We start from the raw sequence: 22099 nt of genomic DNA, 5'->3' as shown, positions 1-22099 counted from the left end.
TGGAGGATGTTTTGCTTCACATGCATCTTTATGATCACCTTTTCTCTGCAAGCTCGATCCGAAGCAATTTGAGGTCACCTGCCTCAAGACCACCGCTGACCCCAAGTTCCTTGCCATCCACTTTCATCAAAAAGAGTTCTTCCTTGCCATCCACAATCTATTGACCTTGCTCCTCATGTTTGCCCACCTGCCACTGCTTAAGATTAGAATAAATTGCTACACTGATCATGGACCTAAATGCGCACCAGTGTCTTTTTGCCGCTGAGAATTAGTCAAAGGTATCTATGAGTTAAAAGGAAGCTCCCATCCATGCAGCGGCGCTGTACCTCTCAGCCATTTGTGCCATGAACATAGGGAGCTCATGAGTACCCAAAAGGATCTTATGATCGTGTCAGGCTTTTTGATCCATTGTGATCTAGTACATTAGGAAACTAAAGCTAGATGGGCTTATGGTAGGGCTATAGGAACCAAGTGTTACATAAAGAGGAAATGAGGGTAGGGCAAGTTTTCTTTTTTTTTTTTTTTTATCATTACTAAGTTTAACTATGACCGAAGTCAAAATTTCTCGTAATTCAAAAATGGAGAGAAACAGAAAGGCATGCTAGTTGAATAATAAAACTTCTTTATATTGTTCTTTGGTAGTAATATATAGTAAATTTTGCATGAAAAATCTACCTAATTATTGGTGTTATAGAAAATATTAGATTATTTAGTTCACATGATGATACATATTTAAGGTTTTGTGGACAACTTTCTTTTTAGGTAAATATGTATCACATATATTGGTTATTTAATAAATATTATATTATTTAGTAAATGTGCATTATTTATTTCATACTTAAATGTAGTGGCACAATTGTTTAGGAATCTTTAAATATGTATTTTTCTGAAAAAACTAATCTGAACTCTTTCTGCAAAATCACGAGACAGGGTATCTCAATTCAAGATTCAGTAATAAACAAAACGAAGGGTTTCTCACAAATACATGATAATGAAAGGTGTTACATGCCAAAATAACCGATCCATTAAATGGGAAACGAAATTGGAGTGAAAATATCAAGGTCTCCAATTTCTATTCCGATAAATATTCAAGGTATCCAATTTCTATTCCGATAAATGCCCCGACAAATCTCCAATTCGTTCATCTTTCTCCCCATTCGAAGCTTGCGAAGGTCTCGCCGATGGCGGTTCGAGCGTGCCTCTCCCGCTTCCCCGTCGATGCGGAGGCCCAGGAGTCGTGCGGGATACCTTGGGCGCTCACCGTGACGCCGTTCGCGGCGGTGGACGAGCACGGGAACCCGGCGGCGTACGGATCGGACGGCCACCTCCTCCCCCGCTGCGAGAATTGCTGGGGCTACTTCAACAGCCACTGCGAGCTCGACCACTGGTCGTGGAGCTGCGCCCTCTGCGGCTCCCTCAACGGCCTCACCTCCGAGGCCATCGACCGCTACTCCCAGCCCCAGGCCTGCGCGGAGATGCGCTCTTCCTTCATCGATCTCGAGATCCCAGGTGAAAAATCCGTCGTCTCTAGAATTTCTAGGGTTTGATCAGTAAAGTTTAGTGAGTAATTTGATCGATCTGATAGAAGGGAATCTATATATCTTTTGCTGTAGTTGAGGGATCTGCGAGTGATGCGTTGCAGGCGCGTCCAGTCTATGTTGCGGCTGTGGACTTGTCATGTAAGATCTGATCCTTGACCGTGTTTCCTTTTGTATAATTTGTTGAATCTGTGAAGTCTTATAGGGTTTCCTTCCATAATTATGCTTAATTTCTTCGAGAAATGGATGAAGCCTGGCGAGATTTCAACAGTTTTCTTGATTGTTGATAAAAAAGGAGCTACAACATGGGAAGGGAGCATCCCCTTTAAGGGCCTGGTCTAGGATTATTGACTGTATATAAGAGGCATCTACGAAATAATATCTACCAAGAACATGAAGAGGAATCGAGAAAGGGCGAGATGGTTTATAAATTTGTAACCTGTCAATTAAAATAAAATCCTTAGAAATCTTGAGCTTACAGACACCTAGAAACAGTAATCTCATTCTGCTTACCATCTTTGACTAACAAAAAAAAAAAAAAAACTTAGCGTGCAATAAAACAAAAAAAAGCCAGCTGATATGACCACCAGCTTTCTCAAATTCATTTTTAAGAATGTAACCACCTTTCTTTCTCACTTAGTGACTAGAAATAACCTCCTTTGCATGTGCCACATAGTAGTTCATGTTGACCTTCGGGGAAAGCTACCTTGGTCTCCCTTAATATTACTGCTACTGTTTTTTGTAAGCTTCATGAGGATCCTGTTGTCCTAAACTTGTGTAATCCATTCACCATATTTATAGGTACCTGAAACCCCACGCTTACTATGCCGCTTCTCTTTTAGGTTCTTGAGCGCAAGAGATTATGCTGCCTGTTCTTCATCACCAGACCTTTCAAGAGGTCTCTGTACAATCTTTTTTTGCCAGACTTGCAAATTTTTGATAAAATGCAGCAAAAGAATTATCCAGACAAGCGCTGGATCACTCTGTCATCCAACATGGTCCTTCCAGATTTTGCCAGTTTGCCCCATTAGTATCTTTAAATCTGTTCCAACTCAAAGACCAGTTCAAGCAATCGAACCTGTTTAACAAAGTTGATGGTCCTTATATGATTCACTTATTTAGTAACACATCGTTGCTTGTTTATTCCTCCATATGATTGCTCAGGTATGGAGAGAACCAAGTATAACAACATTATAAAAAGCTATCTTTGCTATAACCTATTCAAAATATCTCTTAAATTACAAATCTTCTTAAGAATCAGAGGGTATTTCAGTTTGTCCATTTGGGAAATCAAGAAAAAATTGGCAATATTGCTCAGTGAAGCATAACTGATTTAAAAGTAAGATGAACTCCCATATGATTTTTGTTGTTCAGTAGAAATTTTTGTGCATGTCAATTGAGAATATTGCAAATTCCTTGATGGTATTATCATGTGTGTGTGTGTGTTTTCTCAACGATCATCAAGTAGCAAATTTGAAATATCAAGACTTTATTGCGTAACATTATGCTATATCATCGTCATTTCTCTCTATTGAGATCAGTTATTCACTCATTCCACACACTTGCTAAGTAGTCACCATCATGACTTCCTTGTGCTAATTAATTATGTGCTTAGGGTTGCGGATTCTCTCAATATCTTTGAATTTTATTGCAGCTTCAGAAGAGTTCTTAGAACTTATCAAGAGTGCACTTCTAGCAGCTCTTGAAGGTGAGGGCCAAAAACTTTGTAATTTTGTAGCTTCAATGGGATGATCAACTGATATAACCTATCTACATTTCAATCTGTTTGTTACATTTTTACTGATTTGTTGATATTACATATGCAGCTCTTAGTCCAGGGTCATTATTTGGGCTTGTCACATTCAGTCACAAGATAGGGTTGTATGATGTTCAAGGCGCTATACCAGTTGTTAAGAATGTTTTTATCCCTCCTGACTCAGATGGTGGATTACCAGTTAACCTTGAAGATGTGATGCCACTGCTTTCGTTTTTGGCTCCTGTACGTGACTGAGTATTGTCAAATTGAGCATCTTGAATTGAGATTATAAGGGACTCTGGATATGCTCCAGCTATTTATTGAATCTTTAAAATTCAGATTATTCTTCTATTCAAAATGTTTTTAGGCCGTTGTACTAGGACAGCTTTTGTTGCTTTAATTCTTGAGATTCAATGATATGGAAACAGGTGGAAAATTGTAAGGATCGCATCGCTGCAGCCCTTGAGACTCTGAAACCTACAACTTCCTGGGAAAGAACCACAGCTGCAGGGCAAGGGTTAGATGGTGTATTGCTAGGTGGCCGGGGCTTTGGTGCAGCAATGGAAGCTCTTATAAGTTACCTGAGTTCAGAATATGGAAATACATTTGCACTGGGTATGGTAAAGTCCAAATCATATATGACTATTTTATGTTGATTTTGTATAGTAATAATTTGTTAAGCACAAGTGTTTTTTTTTATATTGTTGTTGTGTGTTTTATACCTTTTTTTGCCATCTATTTGTGGGACGGTGTATTTAGTATATTGTTTATATTGTTGAAATTGATGGCAGCTAGGGTGTTTGCTTTTCTGTCTGGCCCTCCTGATTATGGAGCAGGGCTGTTGGACACAAGAAGGTATGGGGAGCAGTATGCTAGCAAAGGAGAGGATGCGGACCTTGCATTACTTCCTGAACAGACGCCATTCTATAAAGATCTAGTAAGTCAATTAGAAGTATGGTAAATAACTGCAGGAACTGCAATTTGAATTTGTAAATCCTTACTGATGTATCACAGGCTGCTGCTGCTGTTCAAGCAGGTGTTTGTGTGGACATGTTTGCTGTGACCAATGAATATACAGATTTGGCTTCCCTTAAGTTTTTGAGTATCGAGAGTGGAGGATCTTTGTTTTTGTATGCAAATACAGATGATTCAACACTTCCTCAGGATATGTAAGTTCATAATGTAATCAACAGATGAGTTGTAGAAATTTGACTCCCTTTGTTTTCTATTCTAAAACTCTTTAACTAATAGTTGTTCATAGTGTATTTAATAGAAAAGATAGTGTAACATAATCCCTACACGTATTTCTTAAGTCATAGGGTAGTGATCCATTTATTTAGCAGTAATCATTCCTGGAAGACTTTAAAGTTCATAGTGTATTTAATAGAAAAGATAGTGTAACATAATCCCTACACGTATTTCTTAAGTCATAAGGTAGTGATCCATTTATTTAGCAGTAATCATTCCTGGAAGACTTTAAACTTTAAAGTGTCTTTGCATGTGTTTGGTACTGGTATCCAAAGTGCTAATTTCCATACAGCTTAGTCTTAAGTTTCACATGCTTGTTGACTTATTCATAGTTCAGTTAATTGTTACTTCTTGTGTTTTCTGCATAATTGGAGATCTAATTCTTAGCTAACACCTCTTACAGGTACCGTATGTTAAGTCGTCCATATGCATTTGGCTGTGTACTGCGATTAAGAACATCTTCTGAGTTCAAACCTGGTCATGCTGTATGCAATCTATCTTATTGTTTTAAACATCTGGATTCTGTTTAATGTGAAAATATTTAAGGTTATCATGCTGTTAATGTTTTTTTCCCCCTACTTTTGGCAGCATGGTCATTTTTTCCCAGATCCTCAATATGAGAATGTTCAACACATTATTTGCTGTGATTCATTTGCTACATATGCTTATGACTTTGAGTTTGCAAACCATGATGGTTTTTCCAGGTTAGTACTTGTTAGTCTTCTGACCCTTAGCAAACTTTTGCAAAGGTGTCATTAGCAGTATATATTGTTGAAGAAGTGGGTTTATGCTTTCTTTTGTTGGATATATTAGTGCAAGAACATTTAAGGCAGAAAGATGCAGATTTTAGATGCTAGAAAGGAGGGCTTATAGTTGGTTTCAAATCTCAATTTTCTTGAGGAACATGCTGAACTGAATGAGTGACTTCATTTTAAGTAGTGTTGGGGTGCTCTAGCATGTTGCACAAGTTTCTTTTCCCGTTTGTTGTTCTTTGTCTGGAAGCCGCAACTGCTACAACCTCTCTATTAAGGAAGCAGAGGAAAGGTGTAAAAGACAAGGATGAGGACAAGGCAACGGATTAAGGGGAAAAGAATGAGAATAAAAGGAATAAAAAAACTTTTTGAACAATATCTTAATTGTACATTCTAAACTTTTTCAAGGCTGCCTCCCTAATTGCTCAATTTTTCAGTCTTTATTCTGATAACTTGTTTCCTTAGGCTCCAGATTTGCGATGGAGTCTTTTTGTTTTTACACTCTGCTACCTTGGGGTCGGCTGAGTATGAAATTTAGTATTACTTTCTTTTTTGCAGAGTGAATTGCTTTTTTTGGTATCTGAACGCAGTTGATCTGACTGTTCGTTTACAGGCATACAGACCCTCCTGTTATACAGATTGCATTTAAATATACAATTGTGGTGCCTTGTGAGGAGACATCAAATGCTGACTTGAATTCTGCTACTAGGTATAGTTAAATTAAATTTCTTACAATTTAAGAGTAGTGTTTTGCATTGAATAATTTATTTTTGATAGTTTCATATTTGTACCATTAGTTGAGATGTTAGAAGAGTGTTATGAACTGATTGACTAACATGATTGCTGAGTGCAGTGATACTAATGTCAAAAAGAGATCGATAAGATTTAAAGAGACTTAAAAGTTGGGAAAAAAAACTATCTTTCGATCAAGTGCAGGCATTGGAAGATTTAAGAGTGAAATCTTGTCAGACAGAAAATATATAGCAATCATGATATAGAGAGAGGGACATCACCTATGGAGAATTATTATCAGAAGAAAATATTCAAAGTTTACATACATGACAATTCGAGTATTATATGTTTAATATGAGTAATGAAAAGTAGTATTTCTCCCTCTTAGTATGGACTTGGAGACCTGTGTTGATTGCTTATCCTTGTTAGACAAAATGTATTAGGCCTATTGTGTAATACATCATTTCACATACATGTATAGTGACATATCAGCTTATTTATACTTGCATTCTTTATATGAAGTTGTACATGGATTGTAAATTATTGAGTCTATTGTCTATATATAAGCCCTTCAATACGAGCCCTGCATGCGTATTGTGTGCTTTTTATTTTCATTCTTTTGTGCTACAATGTATTGAATTGATTTCATATATTATGTCACTTGTTATTGTTGTCAAGAAAATGCTACTGCAGCTCCTATTCTGGTTTATCTTGGAATTATGGACTTTTCTGCAGATTCAGGCATTCCCTCAAGAGACGATTGAGGATTCGAACACTGCAGTACAGCACAGCAAGAGATATTAATGACCTTCATGATAGTGTTGATTCTGAAGTTGTTTTGTCTATCCTTGTTCACAAGGTATTCTGTCACCATATTCTTTTGAAATGGCTAAAACAATATGATAGTCCTTGTCACTGTGTGATGCAGATATGTCTGAAATAGACCAATGATTTTTTTTTCTTTATATTTTGGTTTACTAAACTTTGATGTGATGTTGATAATGTAGTTATTTAGCTATCATCACTCTGTTACAATGATGTAATCAGAGTTAAAATAAAATAAAAAACTGGCAGTTTCAAGTCAAACAGTAGGTATCTTGACTTCTTCCATCCATTTTTTTTAAATGCCATTGTGGGCAGAGAGGGGATTTGGTTTTATCGAGGTTCCAAGGATATTATGGTTTTATGTACTTGATGAGTGATATATTGGGTTAGCTAGTTGCTCCCTTGATATGTCAAGAAATATTCTTTAAGCTGAAACGCCATGTGCATGCAATATATAATGTCGGCTATATTTATGATTTTTAGATTGTGTCATATAAGGGCATACTTTCATTTGCATTGCAAACATACTGAACTGCTTCAGCAAGATGACTGTTTGGTCAGGTTTATACTTTTTGCCACCCTTCCTAGATATAAGCAGTTACAGGTTTCTGATTAGTCATCAACCGCAAATCTATAATTTTGCAGAATCTGTTCTGCTTTCGTTTCAATGGAGAATTCGGCTCTTGGTGCTTGTTTAACTGTTTGCTGTTTGTGGATATTTCTTGTTATCTTCCAATTATATTGTATTGAATGAAGAATGCATCATTTTGTTGAATTTCTCTGAGATCTCTATTCATTATATATAATAGTAAATTATGTGCTTCGAAGGATGGTTCTTTTATTTGATTTTAACCTGTTACTGTCAAAAAAGATTCTGCAAATAGTTGGAGCAAGTTTTAACTGTTATGATTCTTATTGCTTCACCACTTGGTGCTTCCAGGTAATGTTAGCTTCCTTGGAGCAAGGTGTGAGGGAAAGCAGATTGTTGGTCCGTGATTGGCTAGTCATTCTCACAGCTCAATATAATGACGCACATAAACTTGTTCAATACGAAAATGCAAGTTCAATTGCCCATGTGGATGTTGGCTTCTCGCAATGCCCACAATTGCAGCCCTTACCCCGGCTTGTATTTGCGTTGCTAAGAAGTCCTCTTCTCCGCTTTCATGAAGAGGGTGTTCATCCAGATTATCGGATATATTTGCAATGCCTTTACAGGTATCTATATTTTTTCACGCCTTGAAATAATACCAACTTTGAAATGTTATAGCGGGCCACTTTTATCGGGGTGGATTTTCTGAAGACGATGAGATCTGGTTGTTAAAATTAATACACCAAATTAACGCAGTACAAAAAAAATGTTTGTTGCAATCAGGGATTCTAGTTTTTCAACTTACTGCTTGGACTATATGCTAACAGCATCAAGCAGGCACATTGAGCCATTTTGCACTTTGCTTTGATGCTGTGTACTGAGAAATACTGACAAACCCTGGGTATTCAAGGATCAATAAATAGTACAGATATGATGTGAACAGAATCTAAGTACATGTGTAGAGGTCTTAATAATTTGTTGCCATGCCATTTTACATTCTTTTATTTTTTATTTCTTGTTGACCATCCACAACATTTGTACTCATGCTATATTTGTTGTGCAGTGCACTGGAGCCCCCGTCCCTTCAGCGTGCTATATATCCAGTTTTGATGTCATTCGCCACCCCGGATAAACAAGCATACCCACGTCACTCACTGAGTCGCGCTGCTTTGATAACTAGTGGAAGCCCAATATTCTTCCTCGATGCCTTCACAAATCTTATAGTATATTATTCACCCACAGCTGATGCATCACTTCCCTACCCACCGCCGCATGATTGTAAGATGTTATCTTTTAACTTTGCTTTAACCTTGCTTTAACCTCTAATTATAACCCAATCATCACCGTTAGAATCTAGAATTAGTCACTACTTATTGCTGGACAGCATAAGAACTAAGTAGATGTAGTATTTCTAGCAATGCAATCAAGTCATTTGCTAACTCTGTCGGGATGAATGTTACTTTTGTAGGCCTTCTGCGCAATACAATCAATAGACTAAAGCAAGAGAGAAGCATCACACCCAAACTGACATTTATCCATGGACAGCATGATGATACAACAGCATTTGAGAGCTATCTTATTGAGGAGCAGGATGTCGATGGCACTGGATTTCCCAGTATCACGGGCTTTGTCGCCTTCCTTGAAGAAGTCTCGAGAGATGTAGCTGAGTACCTCAAACGATAACTGCCGGATGAAATAGAAATTACTGTGGAATCAATCTTCTGGTTTTCTAATAGAAATCAGAAGATCTAACAGCCAGAAAAGATAGCTATGCACAGAGCTTAACTTGACATACTCAATATGTTACGAACAGGTCCAGTCATGTTTAAAAGGTAGATTGATTAAGACAAAAAAAAAAAAAAAGGCCCAATCAATGGAAGTTCGAAAGGTCTTTTTACATGCGTTGAGACTGTGTAGGGTGTTTTGGTATGTCCGCCACATTGACCACAAGCAGCTTGATTAAAAGAATATAAAGCTAGCTTATTCTGCAAGAGGAGATCACTTGTCAAAAGTGTCAGGTTTTTTAAATATGACGAGATCAACAGGTTTTTTTACATCGGCAAATGTCCAAATTACCGTATCTCCACCAGTCATGTGGTGCATAAAATTTGAACGTTAACCCTTATGCTTCATCGCTCTCATGGGTTACACGATGACTGTTCAATGCAAGCGAGGCCCACGGACCATCTTGAGCAAGAAGAGAGGGCTTTGACACCTCCTCTAACTTGCCTTTATCTAGGAGAAGAACTCTATCTGCCATTAAAATCGTATCCAGTCGATGGGCAATTATGAGAACCTGAAACTTTCATCCCATTAGCCAAAACACTCTAGAATGGAACCCCACTGGACATTACATGTCATACATGATGAGAATGAGAAAGGGATATAAATAATGTAACTTGGGGGTTAATTCTCGTGACTGGTTCGCAGGAATTTTCAACTAAGATTGTTAAGGACGCAAGCAAGCCATCTACACAAGAAGCATTTAGTAGAATAATGTTTCACCCTCAGAACAACCAAAGAAGAAGGCTACTCTGACCAAAGAAGAAGTTTGCAAGTGTTTTTTCAAGAAATAACTATTAAAAATTCATCACAACGTTCATTCCATATTGGGCTCAACATTCTTTCTGGAAATAGAAACTGTGCATGATTAGCTCTTCAGTAAATTTCAATAGTATTATTTATGATATTGCGATTGAATGATGGTCTAAATTATTAGTATGAAGGAAAGGTAATTGTATCATCTCAAAATAAATTAAGAAACCACTACTGAGACACAAGGTTAACCTGATTTAGGACCATAATATGAATAAAAAAATGAAAAACACCTGTCTCGATTTGATAGTAGAATGACATAAAAATATGTCAAATGGCAATATGAAACATCAAAATATAAGAACCAAGATGATTGTACATACATATAGATAGACTATGTTAAACATATCACTAGGGCATGTCATGAGGACAATGTTCAGTTCAGCAGTTCTCAATGTTTCAGATGGATAAAGTTACGTTTCACCTACAAAAGAGCAAACATGTTCTGGAAGTCCCCATTTTAACCGACGCACCATTTTTGACTTTAGAAACTAAACAAACCAGCACTTCGTAGATGGAATCTTCTTGCCTCGTGGACAAGCTCGAGCTCGACATGAAACCAGATTAAACAAATCTAGGCCTACGAAAAGGTTTCTAAAGATCTTACTCATTAATTAATTAATTTATTATTATTATTATTATTATTGGTGGGGTGGTGTCAATCTGCCTAAACCAGTCTACTGATCCACCAGTCAGGAAACAAAAAAAGCTCAGCAAATTCAATATAAAGAAGCTTTGATCATTAGGAAAATGTGAAGTTTCAACTTCAAAGTTGATGGCTATCGATTTATCCAGTATACTTTGTTAACATCCTAACCAATGTTATATATCAGAATGACTTATATTTCATGTTTTTAGTGTAATGCAAAGTTACAACATTAAGGTTGATGACAAACCAGTGTACTTCATTAACATCTTCACCGCTATTCTACATCATGATAACTTCTATATGCGATGGGGAGCATATCCACTAAAAGGAACATTTAATTTTCTGTTTAAGAAGATCTTCTTTAGAGCATGTGGCTCAGTGGGTTTCTGTTTTATGAAATGCCCAATCAATTAGAGTCAAAAAGCACACAAGACATAAGGATAACAAAAGGTAAAGAGATAAAAGATTGGTTACAGATAGTTTACAAAACTCACAGTATGGTTAGCCATCATACGCTCCAGTGCTTGTCTGACCAACAGCTCGGACCTGCTATCCAAAGCAGAAGTTGCTTCATCCAAAATTAGTACTGAGGACTTCCTATACAGTGCTCTTGCAATAGCTAGCCTGTGTTTAAAGGAAAAAGATGATCAACATAACATGTTTGCAAAACATTCTAAACAAAGTGTGCAAGTTTTGCTCATTCAACTAATAACATTTCTCTATAATAAAGGCATTTTAGAAGCTGTTCCAGCAAAAGTCTTAACTACTCTATCAAATTAGCAAAAGGGATATAAAGACTTTGAAAAAATAACTTTCACCTCTGTTTCTGTCCTCCACTAAGAAGAGAGCCCCTTTGCCCAATGTTTGTTTCATAGCCATCTGAAAGTGTGGCAATGAATTCATCAGCATTAGAAATTCTCGCAGCATTTTCAACTTGTTCCATGTTCACTTTTCCAATCAAATCTCTATAGCCAATATTTTCAGCCACTGTTCCTGAAAACAGCATCTATACTCTAACAGAAGGTTAACACAGGAGACGTCAACAGCAACAGAGTGCAATAGTCATGAAATAAAGTATGTGAAAGATATCACTTTAAACACAATTGTCACAAATTATTTATGTATAAAAGAAACAAAATGTGAAAGATATGACTGAACCACACAATTGTCACAAACACTGGACAGAAATAAATACATTTTCAAGCAACGAAAAAAAAAAGATATATTTGCTGAGATAATGTTATAGAACAATTTCTGCCATTGCCAGAGATTAAAATGAGAAAGTTATCTACCTATATACATAGTATTCAGCTTTACATGCATTTTACCATCATACCGTGAACTCTCAACCATTTTTTACACATTATCCAGTATTTTTAGCCGAGAAGCCAAAGCATCTCGGTAGCTGAACTATTCAAAGACAAGACAAGTTGGTTATTCTAGACATACCCATCCACTTCAGTATTCACCATCCATAAACATTTCTGATATTGGTGATAACGAATATTGCATGACTGATGGGCTACAACCATGCAGGCCTAAAGCCACACATCCGGTTAGTTCACACACAGAGAGAGAGAAAGAGAGCGATGGACTTTGCTCCTCTCAAGAGGAGAGGGTATTTACTCCTCAAGTCTAAAACCAATAATACGATATCTAAATCAAAGATTCACACTATTGATCACACTTTATACTACTAAAAATGCCTAGAAACAAAAAACCACACGTTTGAGTAGTCTCTGACTTATGCATGTAAGTGCATCCAAAAATCAATAATTAAAATGATCCGAAACCATGTTTTTCTATGATCTAAATGTTAAAATATATTAATTTTCAATTTACATATATTTTAACATGTGTAGATCATTATCAATAAGATGGACTTTCAATATTTTATCATGTATTTTAGTAGAAATAGCACCATAGAAATTGTTCATCTTTGTGTCCACATAAGGCATAGGTTAGAGATCGCCAAAATATTTGATATTTGGTTCTAAGTATTTTTACTCATATAGATCATGATCAATGAGTAGATCTTCAATTTAAATGTCTTATTATTGATTTTAGACCAAAGAGGAGTAAATACTCTATCCCTCTCGATAGGAGCATAACAAGTATACAATGTTTTAACTTTTAAGATATAGTGGTGGAAGCCTTGTGCACTGGGCTGCTTTTTTCAGGCTGCATATGGAATCCCTTGATCGCATTGCATTGCCTATTTACAATTACTATATGCAGTCATACTGCATATAGGTAAAAAAGGTAGACCATTTAGTACTATGTTGGCCATGTATGGAGTTAATTAGCATTTTACAGCTGCATAAATGGCCCATTTAGCATTATGAGGGCACACATGTGACCCACTCTTCTGTGGCCCTCTGTGGATAGAGCAAGTGTGAACCACTAGTTAGGTTGCATTGGCTTTCAATGATGTTATAGCTATTGTTGTAACTATTGCCATTAATATTAAATACTTAGTCACTAGTTGTTAGTTGTTAGTGTTATTAACATTGTAATTATTATCAAAATAAATATTATTATCATTATTGTTGTTTGCATGGTACTTAGCCCACACACTCCCCCCCCCCCCCCCCCACACACATATATAGTGTTTTAAAACATTGTATATAAAAATATATAAAATATATAAAATATATAAAATATATAAAATATATAATATGTATGTATGTATGTATGGAGAGAGAGGGGGAGAAGATATACATACATATATATATATATATATATATATATATATATATAGATGTATGTATGTATGGCGAGAGGGGGGGGGGGAGAAGATACCTGATACCTGAAGTTTCATACTTCTGACAAGATGATGCTGGAAATTTGCTTTTCATTAAGTTCACCAATAGACCATGACATTTTGCTCTCATCTTACATAACTACAGGTACTTGTGTAATTTGCCCTAGTAAGATGTGCTAGCGTATCCTTGTGAAAGATACATCTAACAAAGTTGTAACCCATCTATAAGCAGATATCTAAGGAGAAGAAGAACTCAAATCTTTGGACTTACAATATCCTGTGAAACCAGAACTATGTGCTCTCTTAAACTTTTCAGTCGGATATCCTGAATATCATGATTGTCCACAAGTATACATCCTACAAGATAGAAGCAACAAGAAGATACGCCCATCAAACAGAAAGGTATATTATTAGACCAACGACAAATTAAAAGCATTAGTCTCTAAGTCCTAATTATCAAGCTAACATGGAAAATATCTCTTGGGCACTAGGTAATTCAAAATGAATACTACAAAAACTGAGCAGTTTCGCCAATGACCATAAAAGACGAAGTATATAGATCAATCACCACAATGAGGATCATATAGGCGAAGAAGCAGTTTGGTAAGAGTTGTTTTTCCTCCTCCAGAAGGCCCAACAAGAGCAACCCTTTCCCCTGGTTTTATATGTAGATTTAACCCATTTAAAACAGGAGGCATGTTGTCTGCATATCGGAATGTAACACCACAAAATTTTATGTCGCCAGTAATTGAGTCTAAATCAACTGCATCTGGTTTCTCAATCACCTACATTGAAGGAAAGCAATCAGCATACGTACATAAGCTTTATAGCAGAAAACATCTTAAGCCAACTTTTTCCATACTTATAGAAAGACTAGCAGATGGAACTCAACCAAATAAATTGTTTAGAGATGATTTAAACATTGGAGTGCAACCCCTCTAGCTAGAAAGTGGAATATAAGGTTTGTCATCAGGAACTTCTCCCTGAACTCAAATTTAACTGAAGCATTAGCCAAGTAAATCACTAAGTGCACAAAAAATACTCTTCTGATCCATGAAATAAGTAAAAATATATCCTGGCATCAAGCTGTTGCTCTATGGCTGCCAATATAAGATAATAGATTTTGAATGGATGAGATCTTCTTCCCCTCAAAACGAAAAAAGAATTTAAGTAAGAAAGATGAGATCTTATCCAAAAATGGTGTGACAAATTTATGCCTGTTTGTGGCAGACATGTCTGAAGAAAGATCTAGCTTATAATACAGAGGAAAAGTTTGCTTGTCATAGTAAGGTGAACCTGCAAAACAATGTTCTCTTCGTAAATCACTTGAAATTATTTAATGGCAGGAGGTGATCTCAATGCATACGGAAAAAACATACTATTGTGTTGGGCATCTAGGTTCAGGATGTAGCTTTCTGCAGTTACAACATGTACTGTCTTGGCATAATCGTTGAGAAACAATAAGATTTCTTGCGTATAATACCTCAGAATAGAACAGGTTGCAGAGACAGAGATCTTCCAACTCCCATTTGCAATTATTTTGAAGCATGTTACTTGACAATATTAGCAACTCAAAGTTGCAGTAGCACTGAGTATGCTAAGAGAGTGTTGATGCTACTAGCAAGATCCTTGTTTAAAAGAGCATTTTGGCATTTTCCAGACTCAAACTAGACAGACCAATGTTCTACAATCACATCAAAACCAACATAGAGCATACCTTTCCTAAGTGGGCATTGACTGAAATTCATGAAGAATTATAATGACATAGAAAGCTTTCAGCACCTTCAAGATGCTTGGGAAATTATATTAGAGCTTCCGTTTTGTTGGGTAAGCATGCCTAATGTCACAACCTCTAAATTTAGACATTTTTTAGCAAAAAATGGTGGTTTTCCAAGAAGCTGTCATTGCTTGCACCAAGGTCTTGCACCAATATTGCGAGATTTCAATACTAAGCACTGGGATCTATTATTCATTATTCCTTGCATTTATGTTATGGTTTGTGCAATTCAACGAAGTGTATTATATATTTGCTGTGGGCAATTAAACATACTCATATTTTCTCATATTTTGTTATCTCATGAAATCACTAGAACAACAATTTTGAGAACACAAAAGTATAAAAAATCTAAACGTCTAGAACATCTCATGCTAGGGGGGAACAAAGTGCAAGCCCAAAGTACGCCACCTTTTGATCAAAATAGCTTATAGTGGCTATAGCTTTTTCAAAATACTAAGTGTAGCAAGAAACTATCCAAGAGATTCTTTTGGTGGCACCCACACCAATGGTAGAGGGCATCTCAATTTAGAAATCCAGGGACCAATTGTCCTTTTCCGAACAATATTGAGTCTCTATATCCTGTAAAATTTTGTTTTACCCTTCTCTCTTTTTTTGAACAAATGTAGCTGTACATGAACAAGGTTTGTGATGTGCGATAATGCTCAAAGGCTCATTTAGGTCCAACAGCCTCATTCACTTGCTGCAACATGAGAATCGGTCTCCTTGCTATGGGGAGCACTAACCAATAAGGGTAACCTCTATATGCATAAAAATGGTCACAACTTATAGGCTTCACACATAAATCGAAATGTAAAGGAAATAATAAGCAGCAAATATAACATAAACTAGAATATGTAGGAGATATGTTGCTTCTTCATGACCATTCAAGGTATCACAGCAATGGAACCCACAAAAATTTAATGCAACCATGGAACATAAATGCAACAGTAAGGGTCCAAGTAAAAGAAAAAATACTAAGCTTATACCACTTGTTAAAACATGGCCCCATAAACTAGTTTGTTCTACAGGAGGTCACTTGCTCTGCAAATATGAGCTCCCCAAACTCTTTATCACAAATTTGTTGTAGATCTTCTATTTTCAGGACACTCCTCCTTTAATGGATTCCTCAGCATAAAATCAAGCCTTCCTTGTCATCCTTAGGTCTTGTCACATGTTGTGGTATCATCTGAAAGAGCCCTAAACTTGTTCTTTTTGATGCAACTTCTGAAATTTCACTAGTATACTAAACTCCATCTATAGAAATAGAAAAGGAAGACTAAATGACAATAAATAGGAACAATAAAATACAAAAAGCAATTATTGGTGCTGGATGGAAATAAGTACCTTAGATTTGAACCTTGTTAGATCAAACAAGCGTTCTATTGCTGGCTCTCCTTGCTTCAGTTCAGTGTAAGCTTTTCCCACATCCTATAAGTTTCATGACTTCAAATTTAGTGCTAAAATATGACACTAGAAAACAGATACACAGTTGGAAAAAACCATTAGTAACTCATTAACATGGCTCCTCTTGATGACTAAAATATTTAATTACACATGTATATATGTCCAGGAGAACACATGCATGGATGTACATGTACACGCCCGCACATGTACATTTAAGGTTGCAAATGGGTCAGGTTGACCCGTGACCCGACTTGACCTGCTTAGATCCAATCCGACCCATTTTGAAGGACCGTGGGACCATGTCGGTGTTTTAAAATTGGACTCGTTCCATTTTCTGGGTCAGGTCTGGGTTTACTGAATTCCGACTCGACCCATTATTTTTTGGGTCAATTTTGGATCGTTTACTCTACAACCCGACCCGAACCTGAACCTGGATATACCGTTAGCATATATCTTATGATAAAACTGCACAAAGTAATTGCTAAAGTTGGCAAGAACAATTCTCCTCTAAATTGATGTCCAATAAGCCCCACTATCATATGCCAAATAACAAGTGTTAATCACTTACATTTAAGAAAGCATGAATCACACCATAATATAATAATGACATGAAGAAGTATTTTTAAAATGCTGGGCAAGGCTGTTAAGGCTAAGAGCCCAACAAAGTCGATGGGCTGGGTCTTGGCAGTGCATGGGCTAGAATTTAAATAGGCCCAAATAGGTGAGACTGTCCAAGACAATGCAGAACAAATCCTATAGTTAGTTCGGTCTATTAAGAACAAGCAAAGCTTGTCATAGTAGAACTTGGATTGGATTCAGTTCTCATAGTTCCTCATATAAGGGTCGACCCAGACCTGACCCGAACCCAAACCGGACCCGACCCAGACCCGAACTTTTTGGGTTGGGACCATATTATACATGGACCAGACCCAACCCGAATGATCCGTTGGGTCAGAAATTTTAGCCATAGACCCGATCCGATCATCTATTAGGTTGATTTTGGGTCCAATGTTAGGACCCGAACAAGGAACCGAATTGGATCGGGATCACTCATGATCCGGTCCTACCCGACCCATTTGCACCTCCATGTATATTGGACAGGCAGACACAAAGAGCCTTGGATTGCATGTAATTCTGCTAAAACAGTAAAACCATATAGTAAATGACTCATCATATAGTTGGATGCTAGCTGCCATTCAATGCGGAAAAAAGATTTCACTGATCAAATAAAAGAAAATATAACGATAGTTAAAACAAAAGAAACATTAGATATATACACCTCATGAGCTCATTTTTTTTGTTGAGAGTTATGTTATTGACAATCCAAAATATTTGAGGTTGTGCAACCATATCTGTCTTTTTTTCTAGAATTTAGTTAACCTCTAATAAGAACATTACAATTTTTTTTTTTTGGCTAAAGTGAACATTACATTTTCATGATGAGATAGTGTTAGAATGTCTAGGTGCATAACCAATCACTAATTTCACTTGATTTTCACCAAGCAACTACACGAGTATCCATATATGCATGAATGCATCTTGTCAAGTTACATCCTTAGCAAAAAAAGCTTCTTATAAAATTATGGTGCTTCACTTCCAAGGAATTTTATTATTCACGAGCAAAGAGTTACATGAACCAAGGATTCAAGACCCAGAACCGACAGTTGACTCAGTGCGGTCTCAAGTCAGTACAATATCTAGGTGCTCTCATCTTGATACATAGGACAGGTTAGCATCAAGATACCCATACCAGGGCACCCCAAAAACCTATCTTATTTTGTTAGTTTTTAATTGATTAGAATTTTTTGTCTATTTTAATAATTTTTAAGAGCTTTTTAGCCTCTTTTCTAGGCTTTTTGAGCCTTTTAGGTAGGTGTGATACCGGTATGCCCCATCTCTCTTCTCACCATTCCTTTGCTTCCTCTTTTTGTCTTTCTTTTCCTCTTGGATCTCCCTTGAGTGACTAAATCAATGGGATAAAAGAGAGCCATCAAGGGCTCTCTCTTTCTATGGATGGGACCCAGCTATCGCAGCTAGTACAGGGTGACCCAACTAGGGAATCAGCTGATCTCAGCTGGTACCAACTAGGACAATAGGTACATCCCATTTCTTGAGAGACCCAGTACCCTAGCCTCCTAGGAGTGTCCCGGGTATCATTCTCTCATTAGAACAGTAAAATACTAGCAGGATTAGCAGGACAGAAATCCTTGAGAAGAAAATGTGCCTTTGGGTGGCCCTTTTATCAATATTTTGCATGGATGCATCCTTTATATATGAGTATAAATCATCATATTTGTACTCGTGACTCCTGTGGGCATTGTCACAGCCATAAATGTCTAGGTTACTATCATCGTTACGATGCAAGAATAGTGATATTAATTTTGTTTGTATTACAGGCATGCTGTATAGTGCATAGGTGCTGTCTGCCCTTCTTTGTTATGGACTGATGCTGGCTTATAAGATGTTGCTGGAGACTCATTTTTCAGATAGGAGAGGCTATGAGGATCAGCAAAAGGGGACGGATTTTAAAGAGACTGAGGATGGAAATCTTATAATCCTGGTAGCAACCAGTCCATAATGAGTACTTTGAAGACCATGTTTATTTAGTAGAAAATAGTTACCACTGATGAAAAAACAAAACATCTTTATCCAATAAAATATTTAGAGAGAGAAAAGAGGCATGCAAAATCAAATATTTATATTTTTTTCTTTTCCCATTTGGACAGTTATATGCTTATCCGATATAAACTAATAACATATGATAGATAAGTAGCAATAATACCTGAATAGGCTCAATTAGGAGAGTCAGTGCCATTATAAATGACAAAAAACTTGATGCAGCAAATGAATTCCTTAAAACAATCAGTGAACCAGCACAAAATAGTAGCAATCCTCCTATGTACAATGCTTGTACAATCTGAGGCATCAGAGCCTTCATTTTCCTCTTTCTCAAAAGTTTTTCCAGATCATCTTGGGCAAGCATTTGGAATCGCATGCTTTCATTCAACTCTCCATTGTTAGCCTTTACAGCAAGAACTGATGGAACTACCTGGAACATGAAACTACAAAGTACCTTCTTAGTGTAAAGACAATATTTGATATATATATATATATATATAGATAGATAGACAGATAGATAGATAGATAGATATTTCTTGGACATGATTGCTTAAATCTCACAAGAATTTATAGACAGTGAAAGTAAAGAAACCTCATTTAAGTAGGCTGAGAGTCTAGCAGCACTCAAGTGTGCGTTCCTTGATATCTCCCGAAGTCTTTGACCAAGATAGGCTATGATGACTGAGGTACATGGGATGATCTGAGGTTACAACATGGAATAAACAACTAACCTAATCAGAAAAGGAAAACAGAACTGAAATAAGCAATGGAGAGCTTCATTTATTACAGACTCACCAATGCTGCCAGGAATGAGAGAGCTGGACTGACCACCACCATCTGAGTTGCCATCGCTATCACTTGCAAGGTATTTGGTACGATAGTCTGCATCCAACTCAGCGACAAGTTAAAGAAATCCAACCGAATATATCTTAACAAGAAATCATCTAAAGATAGAAACTTGCCATCACAATCACATCGACCATAAACTTTCAAGATTACAAGCAATTCCAAGAGATCATTGATTCGAGGTACATCCAAGAAAGAATTGAGACGCCTACATTCAAAAGTGCGCACACAGTGTCCGCAACATCCGATGCCTCCGCCGTGATCCTATAAGCTACATCCCCCGCCGGAACACCATCATTCCCCTCGAAGAACCCCAGATCCCTCTGCAAGACCCGATCGAAAACATGAACCCTAATCTTATAAACCGATTTCACCGCCGCCTCCCACAGAAAAGCCTGCTGGAGATAACCGGTAACCGATCGAGCACCGGCCAGCGCCGCCAGCGCCAAGCCCTCCCGCACCATGCGATTGGACCCGATCCCGGCGGCTATCACCGACGGGAAGCGGCCGACTCGGGGGACGGCACTGGAGAGGCAGTAGACGGAGACGGCGCTGCAGATCCAGCCCTTGAGGATCGGCTCCCATTCGGATCGGAGGAAGGGGGCGATCTCAAAGAGAGGGGAGGAGGAGGTGAAAGGAAAGGCATGGCGATGGGATTCTTGCGGGTTTGGGATGGAGAAGAGAGGGGAGAAGAGAGAGGATTTCCTGGGGAAGACGAATCTGGAGAGATGGGTTCTTGCTCTTCTTGGCGGTGGCATGATTAGGGTTTTGAAGCATGAGAAGTCTAGGAAAGTGGAAGGGATTCGGGTCAAGAGAGGACTGACGAGAGGGAGAGGGGAAGAAGAAGAAGAAGAAGAGGAGAGGAGGGGAGATGGAGGAGGTGCTGCAAGAAACATGGCGGTCATTCGCGATTCAAGAAGCAGAGGTACGAGACCGGGGTCACTTAATCCATTATGGGAAGGGCTACGGGTTAATCGTGTATGATGGACCGTTATAATCCCGCGCGTTTTCAGCCTTCTCGACGACGTTGCACTTCGTACGATGATAATTCTACGGATGCGTGCACATATACGAGATTTCGGATCGGCCGTCTGTGTCTCAGCAATAGATGACAGGCGAGTGCTGCCATTGCCAAGTTTTGGATGGTTGTAGCCCTCTTTATATATATATATATATATATATAATTCTGAACGGTATATATATAGTCATGTCCATCTCCAATTTTTGCACCAAAAAATACTATATTATTATGAAATATGATAATACACCGTTAGTATAATATATGACATATCATGATGATAAAAAAGGGCCATCTACCTCTCTGACATAAATGATATGGTGACAATCCACGATGACATATAACTCTAGCATGCAAAAGTCACATCATAAAAGATATTTCGTCTTTTTTTTCTATTGATAATTTACTCTTATGAGAGCTAATAAAATGGATGTATATTATCTTCTTTTTAAATAATCAATTATATTTTGATATTTGAAAGGATTGTGATTGGTTACTCGTCATTCATGCAAAAAACTAGACATGGATAGTCTATTGCTAGAATTAATTACCATGAGGAAGTTATTTGACTAAAAGAAGTTATTTGTGTGCAAGAACCCTTGGCAACCATTTAGGTGTTACTAGTACAAAAAATTACATAAAAAATGGGCAATAACTACTAAAAACTACTATCAAATTTTGTTATAAGAAGAAAAACAAGTTTTATCCTGAACCTCTCTCACTTTCTACAATAGCAGTAACACCATATTTGGTGAAACACGACTATTGCAATGATATACCCTGGGATTAGGATTAAGCCTTTAAAATAGAGAGTCTGCCTATTTTAGATTATTTCTTAGCATCGTCAATTATTTATCTTGGTATCATGAGATTAAAATTTTTGTATTCATATAATCTTGTAGGTGTACTCATAATTTTTGGAGATGCATTTCTTTATTTCTTTCTTTTAAGGAAAAAACTATAACAATGTTTTGAGGAATTGGTGTA

General features: G+C 37.2%; 2 protein-coding genes across 6 annotated transcripts; one reads left to right on the top strand and one right to left on the bottom strand.

Annotated features, from left to right (window-relative positions):
• The first annotated feature begins 997 nt into the window (after window positions 1–997).
• Window positions 998–9339, top strand: LOC103705639 (protein transport protein SEC23 D-like). Of its 2 annotated transcripts, none has more exons than XM_088720636.2 (14): window positions 998–1509; window positions 1614–1679; window positions 3154–3246; window positions 3365–3537; window positions 3723–3909; window positions 4086–4231; window positions 4309–4463; window positions 4946–5027; window positions 5131–5246; window positions 5908–6003; window positions 6762–6885; window positions 7792–8066; window positions 8504–8718; window positions 8909–9339. In XM_088720636.2, the coding sequence occupies exons 1-14, from the start codon at window positions 1182–1184 to the stop codon at window positions 9121–9123; spliced, it is 2271 nt and encodes a 756-aa protein (XP_088576762.2). In that variant the 5' UTR covers window positions 998–1181; the 3' UTR covers window positions 9124–9339. The 2 variants fall into 2 exon arrangements, with proteins under 2 accessions (XP_088576762.2, XP_008787674.3); XM_008789452.6 differs by having other exon boundaries at window positions 1005–1509; window positions 3193–3246.
• A 103-nt stretch (window positions 9340–9442) lies between these two features.
• On the bottom strand, window positions 9443–21237 carry ABCB29 (ABC2 homolog 12). 4 transcript variants are annotated; one of them, XR_016400397.1, is made up of 10 exons: window positions 20307–21237; window positions 20044–20130; window positions 19841–19948; window positions 19412–19678; window positions 16570–16653; window positions 14017–14233; window positions 13720–13805; window positions 11503–11563; window positions 11179–11308; window positions 9443–9736 (listed from the first exon to the last, which is right to left on the bottom strand). XR_016400397.1 is itself a non-coding variant. In XM_008789461.6 (10 exons), exons 1-10 carry the CDS (start codon window positions 20997–20999, stop codon window positions 9563–9565), a joined length of 2034 nt encoding a protein of 677 aa, XP_008787683.2. In that variant the 5' UTR covers window positions 21000–21233; the 3' UTR covers window positions 9443–9562. The 4 variants fall into 4 exon arrangements, 3 of the variants coding, with proteins under 3 accessions (XP_008787683.2, XP_026660079.1, XP_088576763.1); XM_008789461.6 differs by having other exon boundaries at window positions 11503–11690; window positions 20307–21233; XM_026804278.3 differs by having other exon boundaries at window positions 11503–11690; window positions 20211–21231.
• Between the last annotated feature and the right edge of the window lie 862 nt (window positions 21238–22099).

The sequence above is a fragment of the Phoenix dactylifera genome, chromosome 4 (genome assembly GCF_051530095.1).
Source record: "Phoenix dactylifera cultivar Ajwa chromosome 4, Ajwa_hap1_PhDact_Kaust_v1.1, whole genome shotgun sequence".
Lineage (NCBI taxonomy): Eukaryota > Viridiplantae > Streptophyta > Magnoliopsida > Arecales > Arecaceae > Phoenix > Phoenix dactylifera.
Note: the sequence above shows the minus strand (reverse complement) of the source record. Positions and strands in the feature narration are given on the sequence as shown.

Coding starts and splice junctions, on each gene's coding strand:
- LOC103705639 (XM_088720636.2), top strand. CDS start 1,182: ATGGCGGTTCGAGCGTGCCTCTCCCGCTTCCCCGTCGATGCGGAGGCC. Junction 3,247..3,364: donor ACTTCTAGCAGCTCTTGAAG/GTGAGGGCCAAA, acceptor TTACATATGCAG/CTCTTAGTCCAGGGTCATTA. Junction 6,004..6,761: donor GACTTGAATTCTGCTACTAG/GTATAGTTAAAT, acceptor ACTTTTCTGCAG/ATTCAGGCATTCCCTCAAGA.
- ABCB29 (XM_008789461.6), bottom strand. CDS start 20,999: ATGACCGCCATGTTTCTTGCAGCACCTCCTCCATCTCCCCTCCTCTCC. Junction 20,131..20,306: donor CTGTGTGCGCACTTTTGAAT/GTAGGCGTCTCA, acceptor AGTTGGATGCAG/ACTATCGTACCAAATACCTT. Junction 13,806..14,016: donor CCTATATGATCCTCATTGTG/GTGATTGATCTA, acceptor TCTATCTTGTAG/GATGTATACTTGTGGACAAT.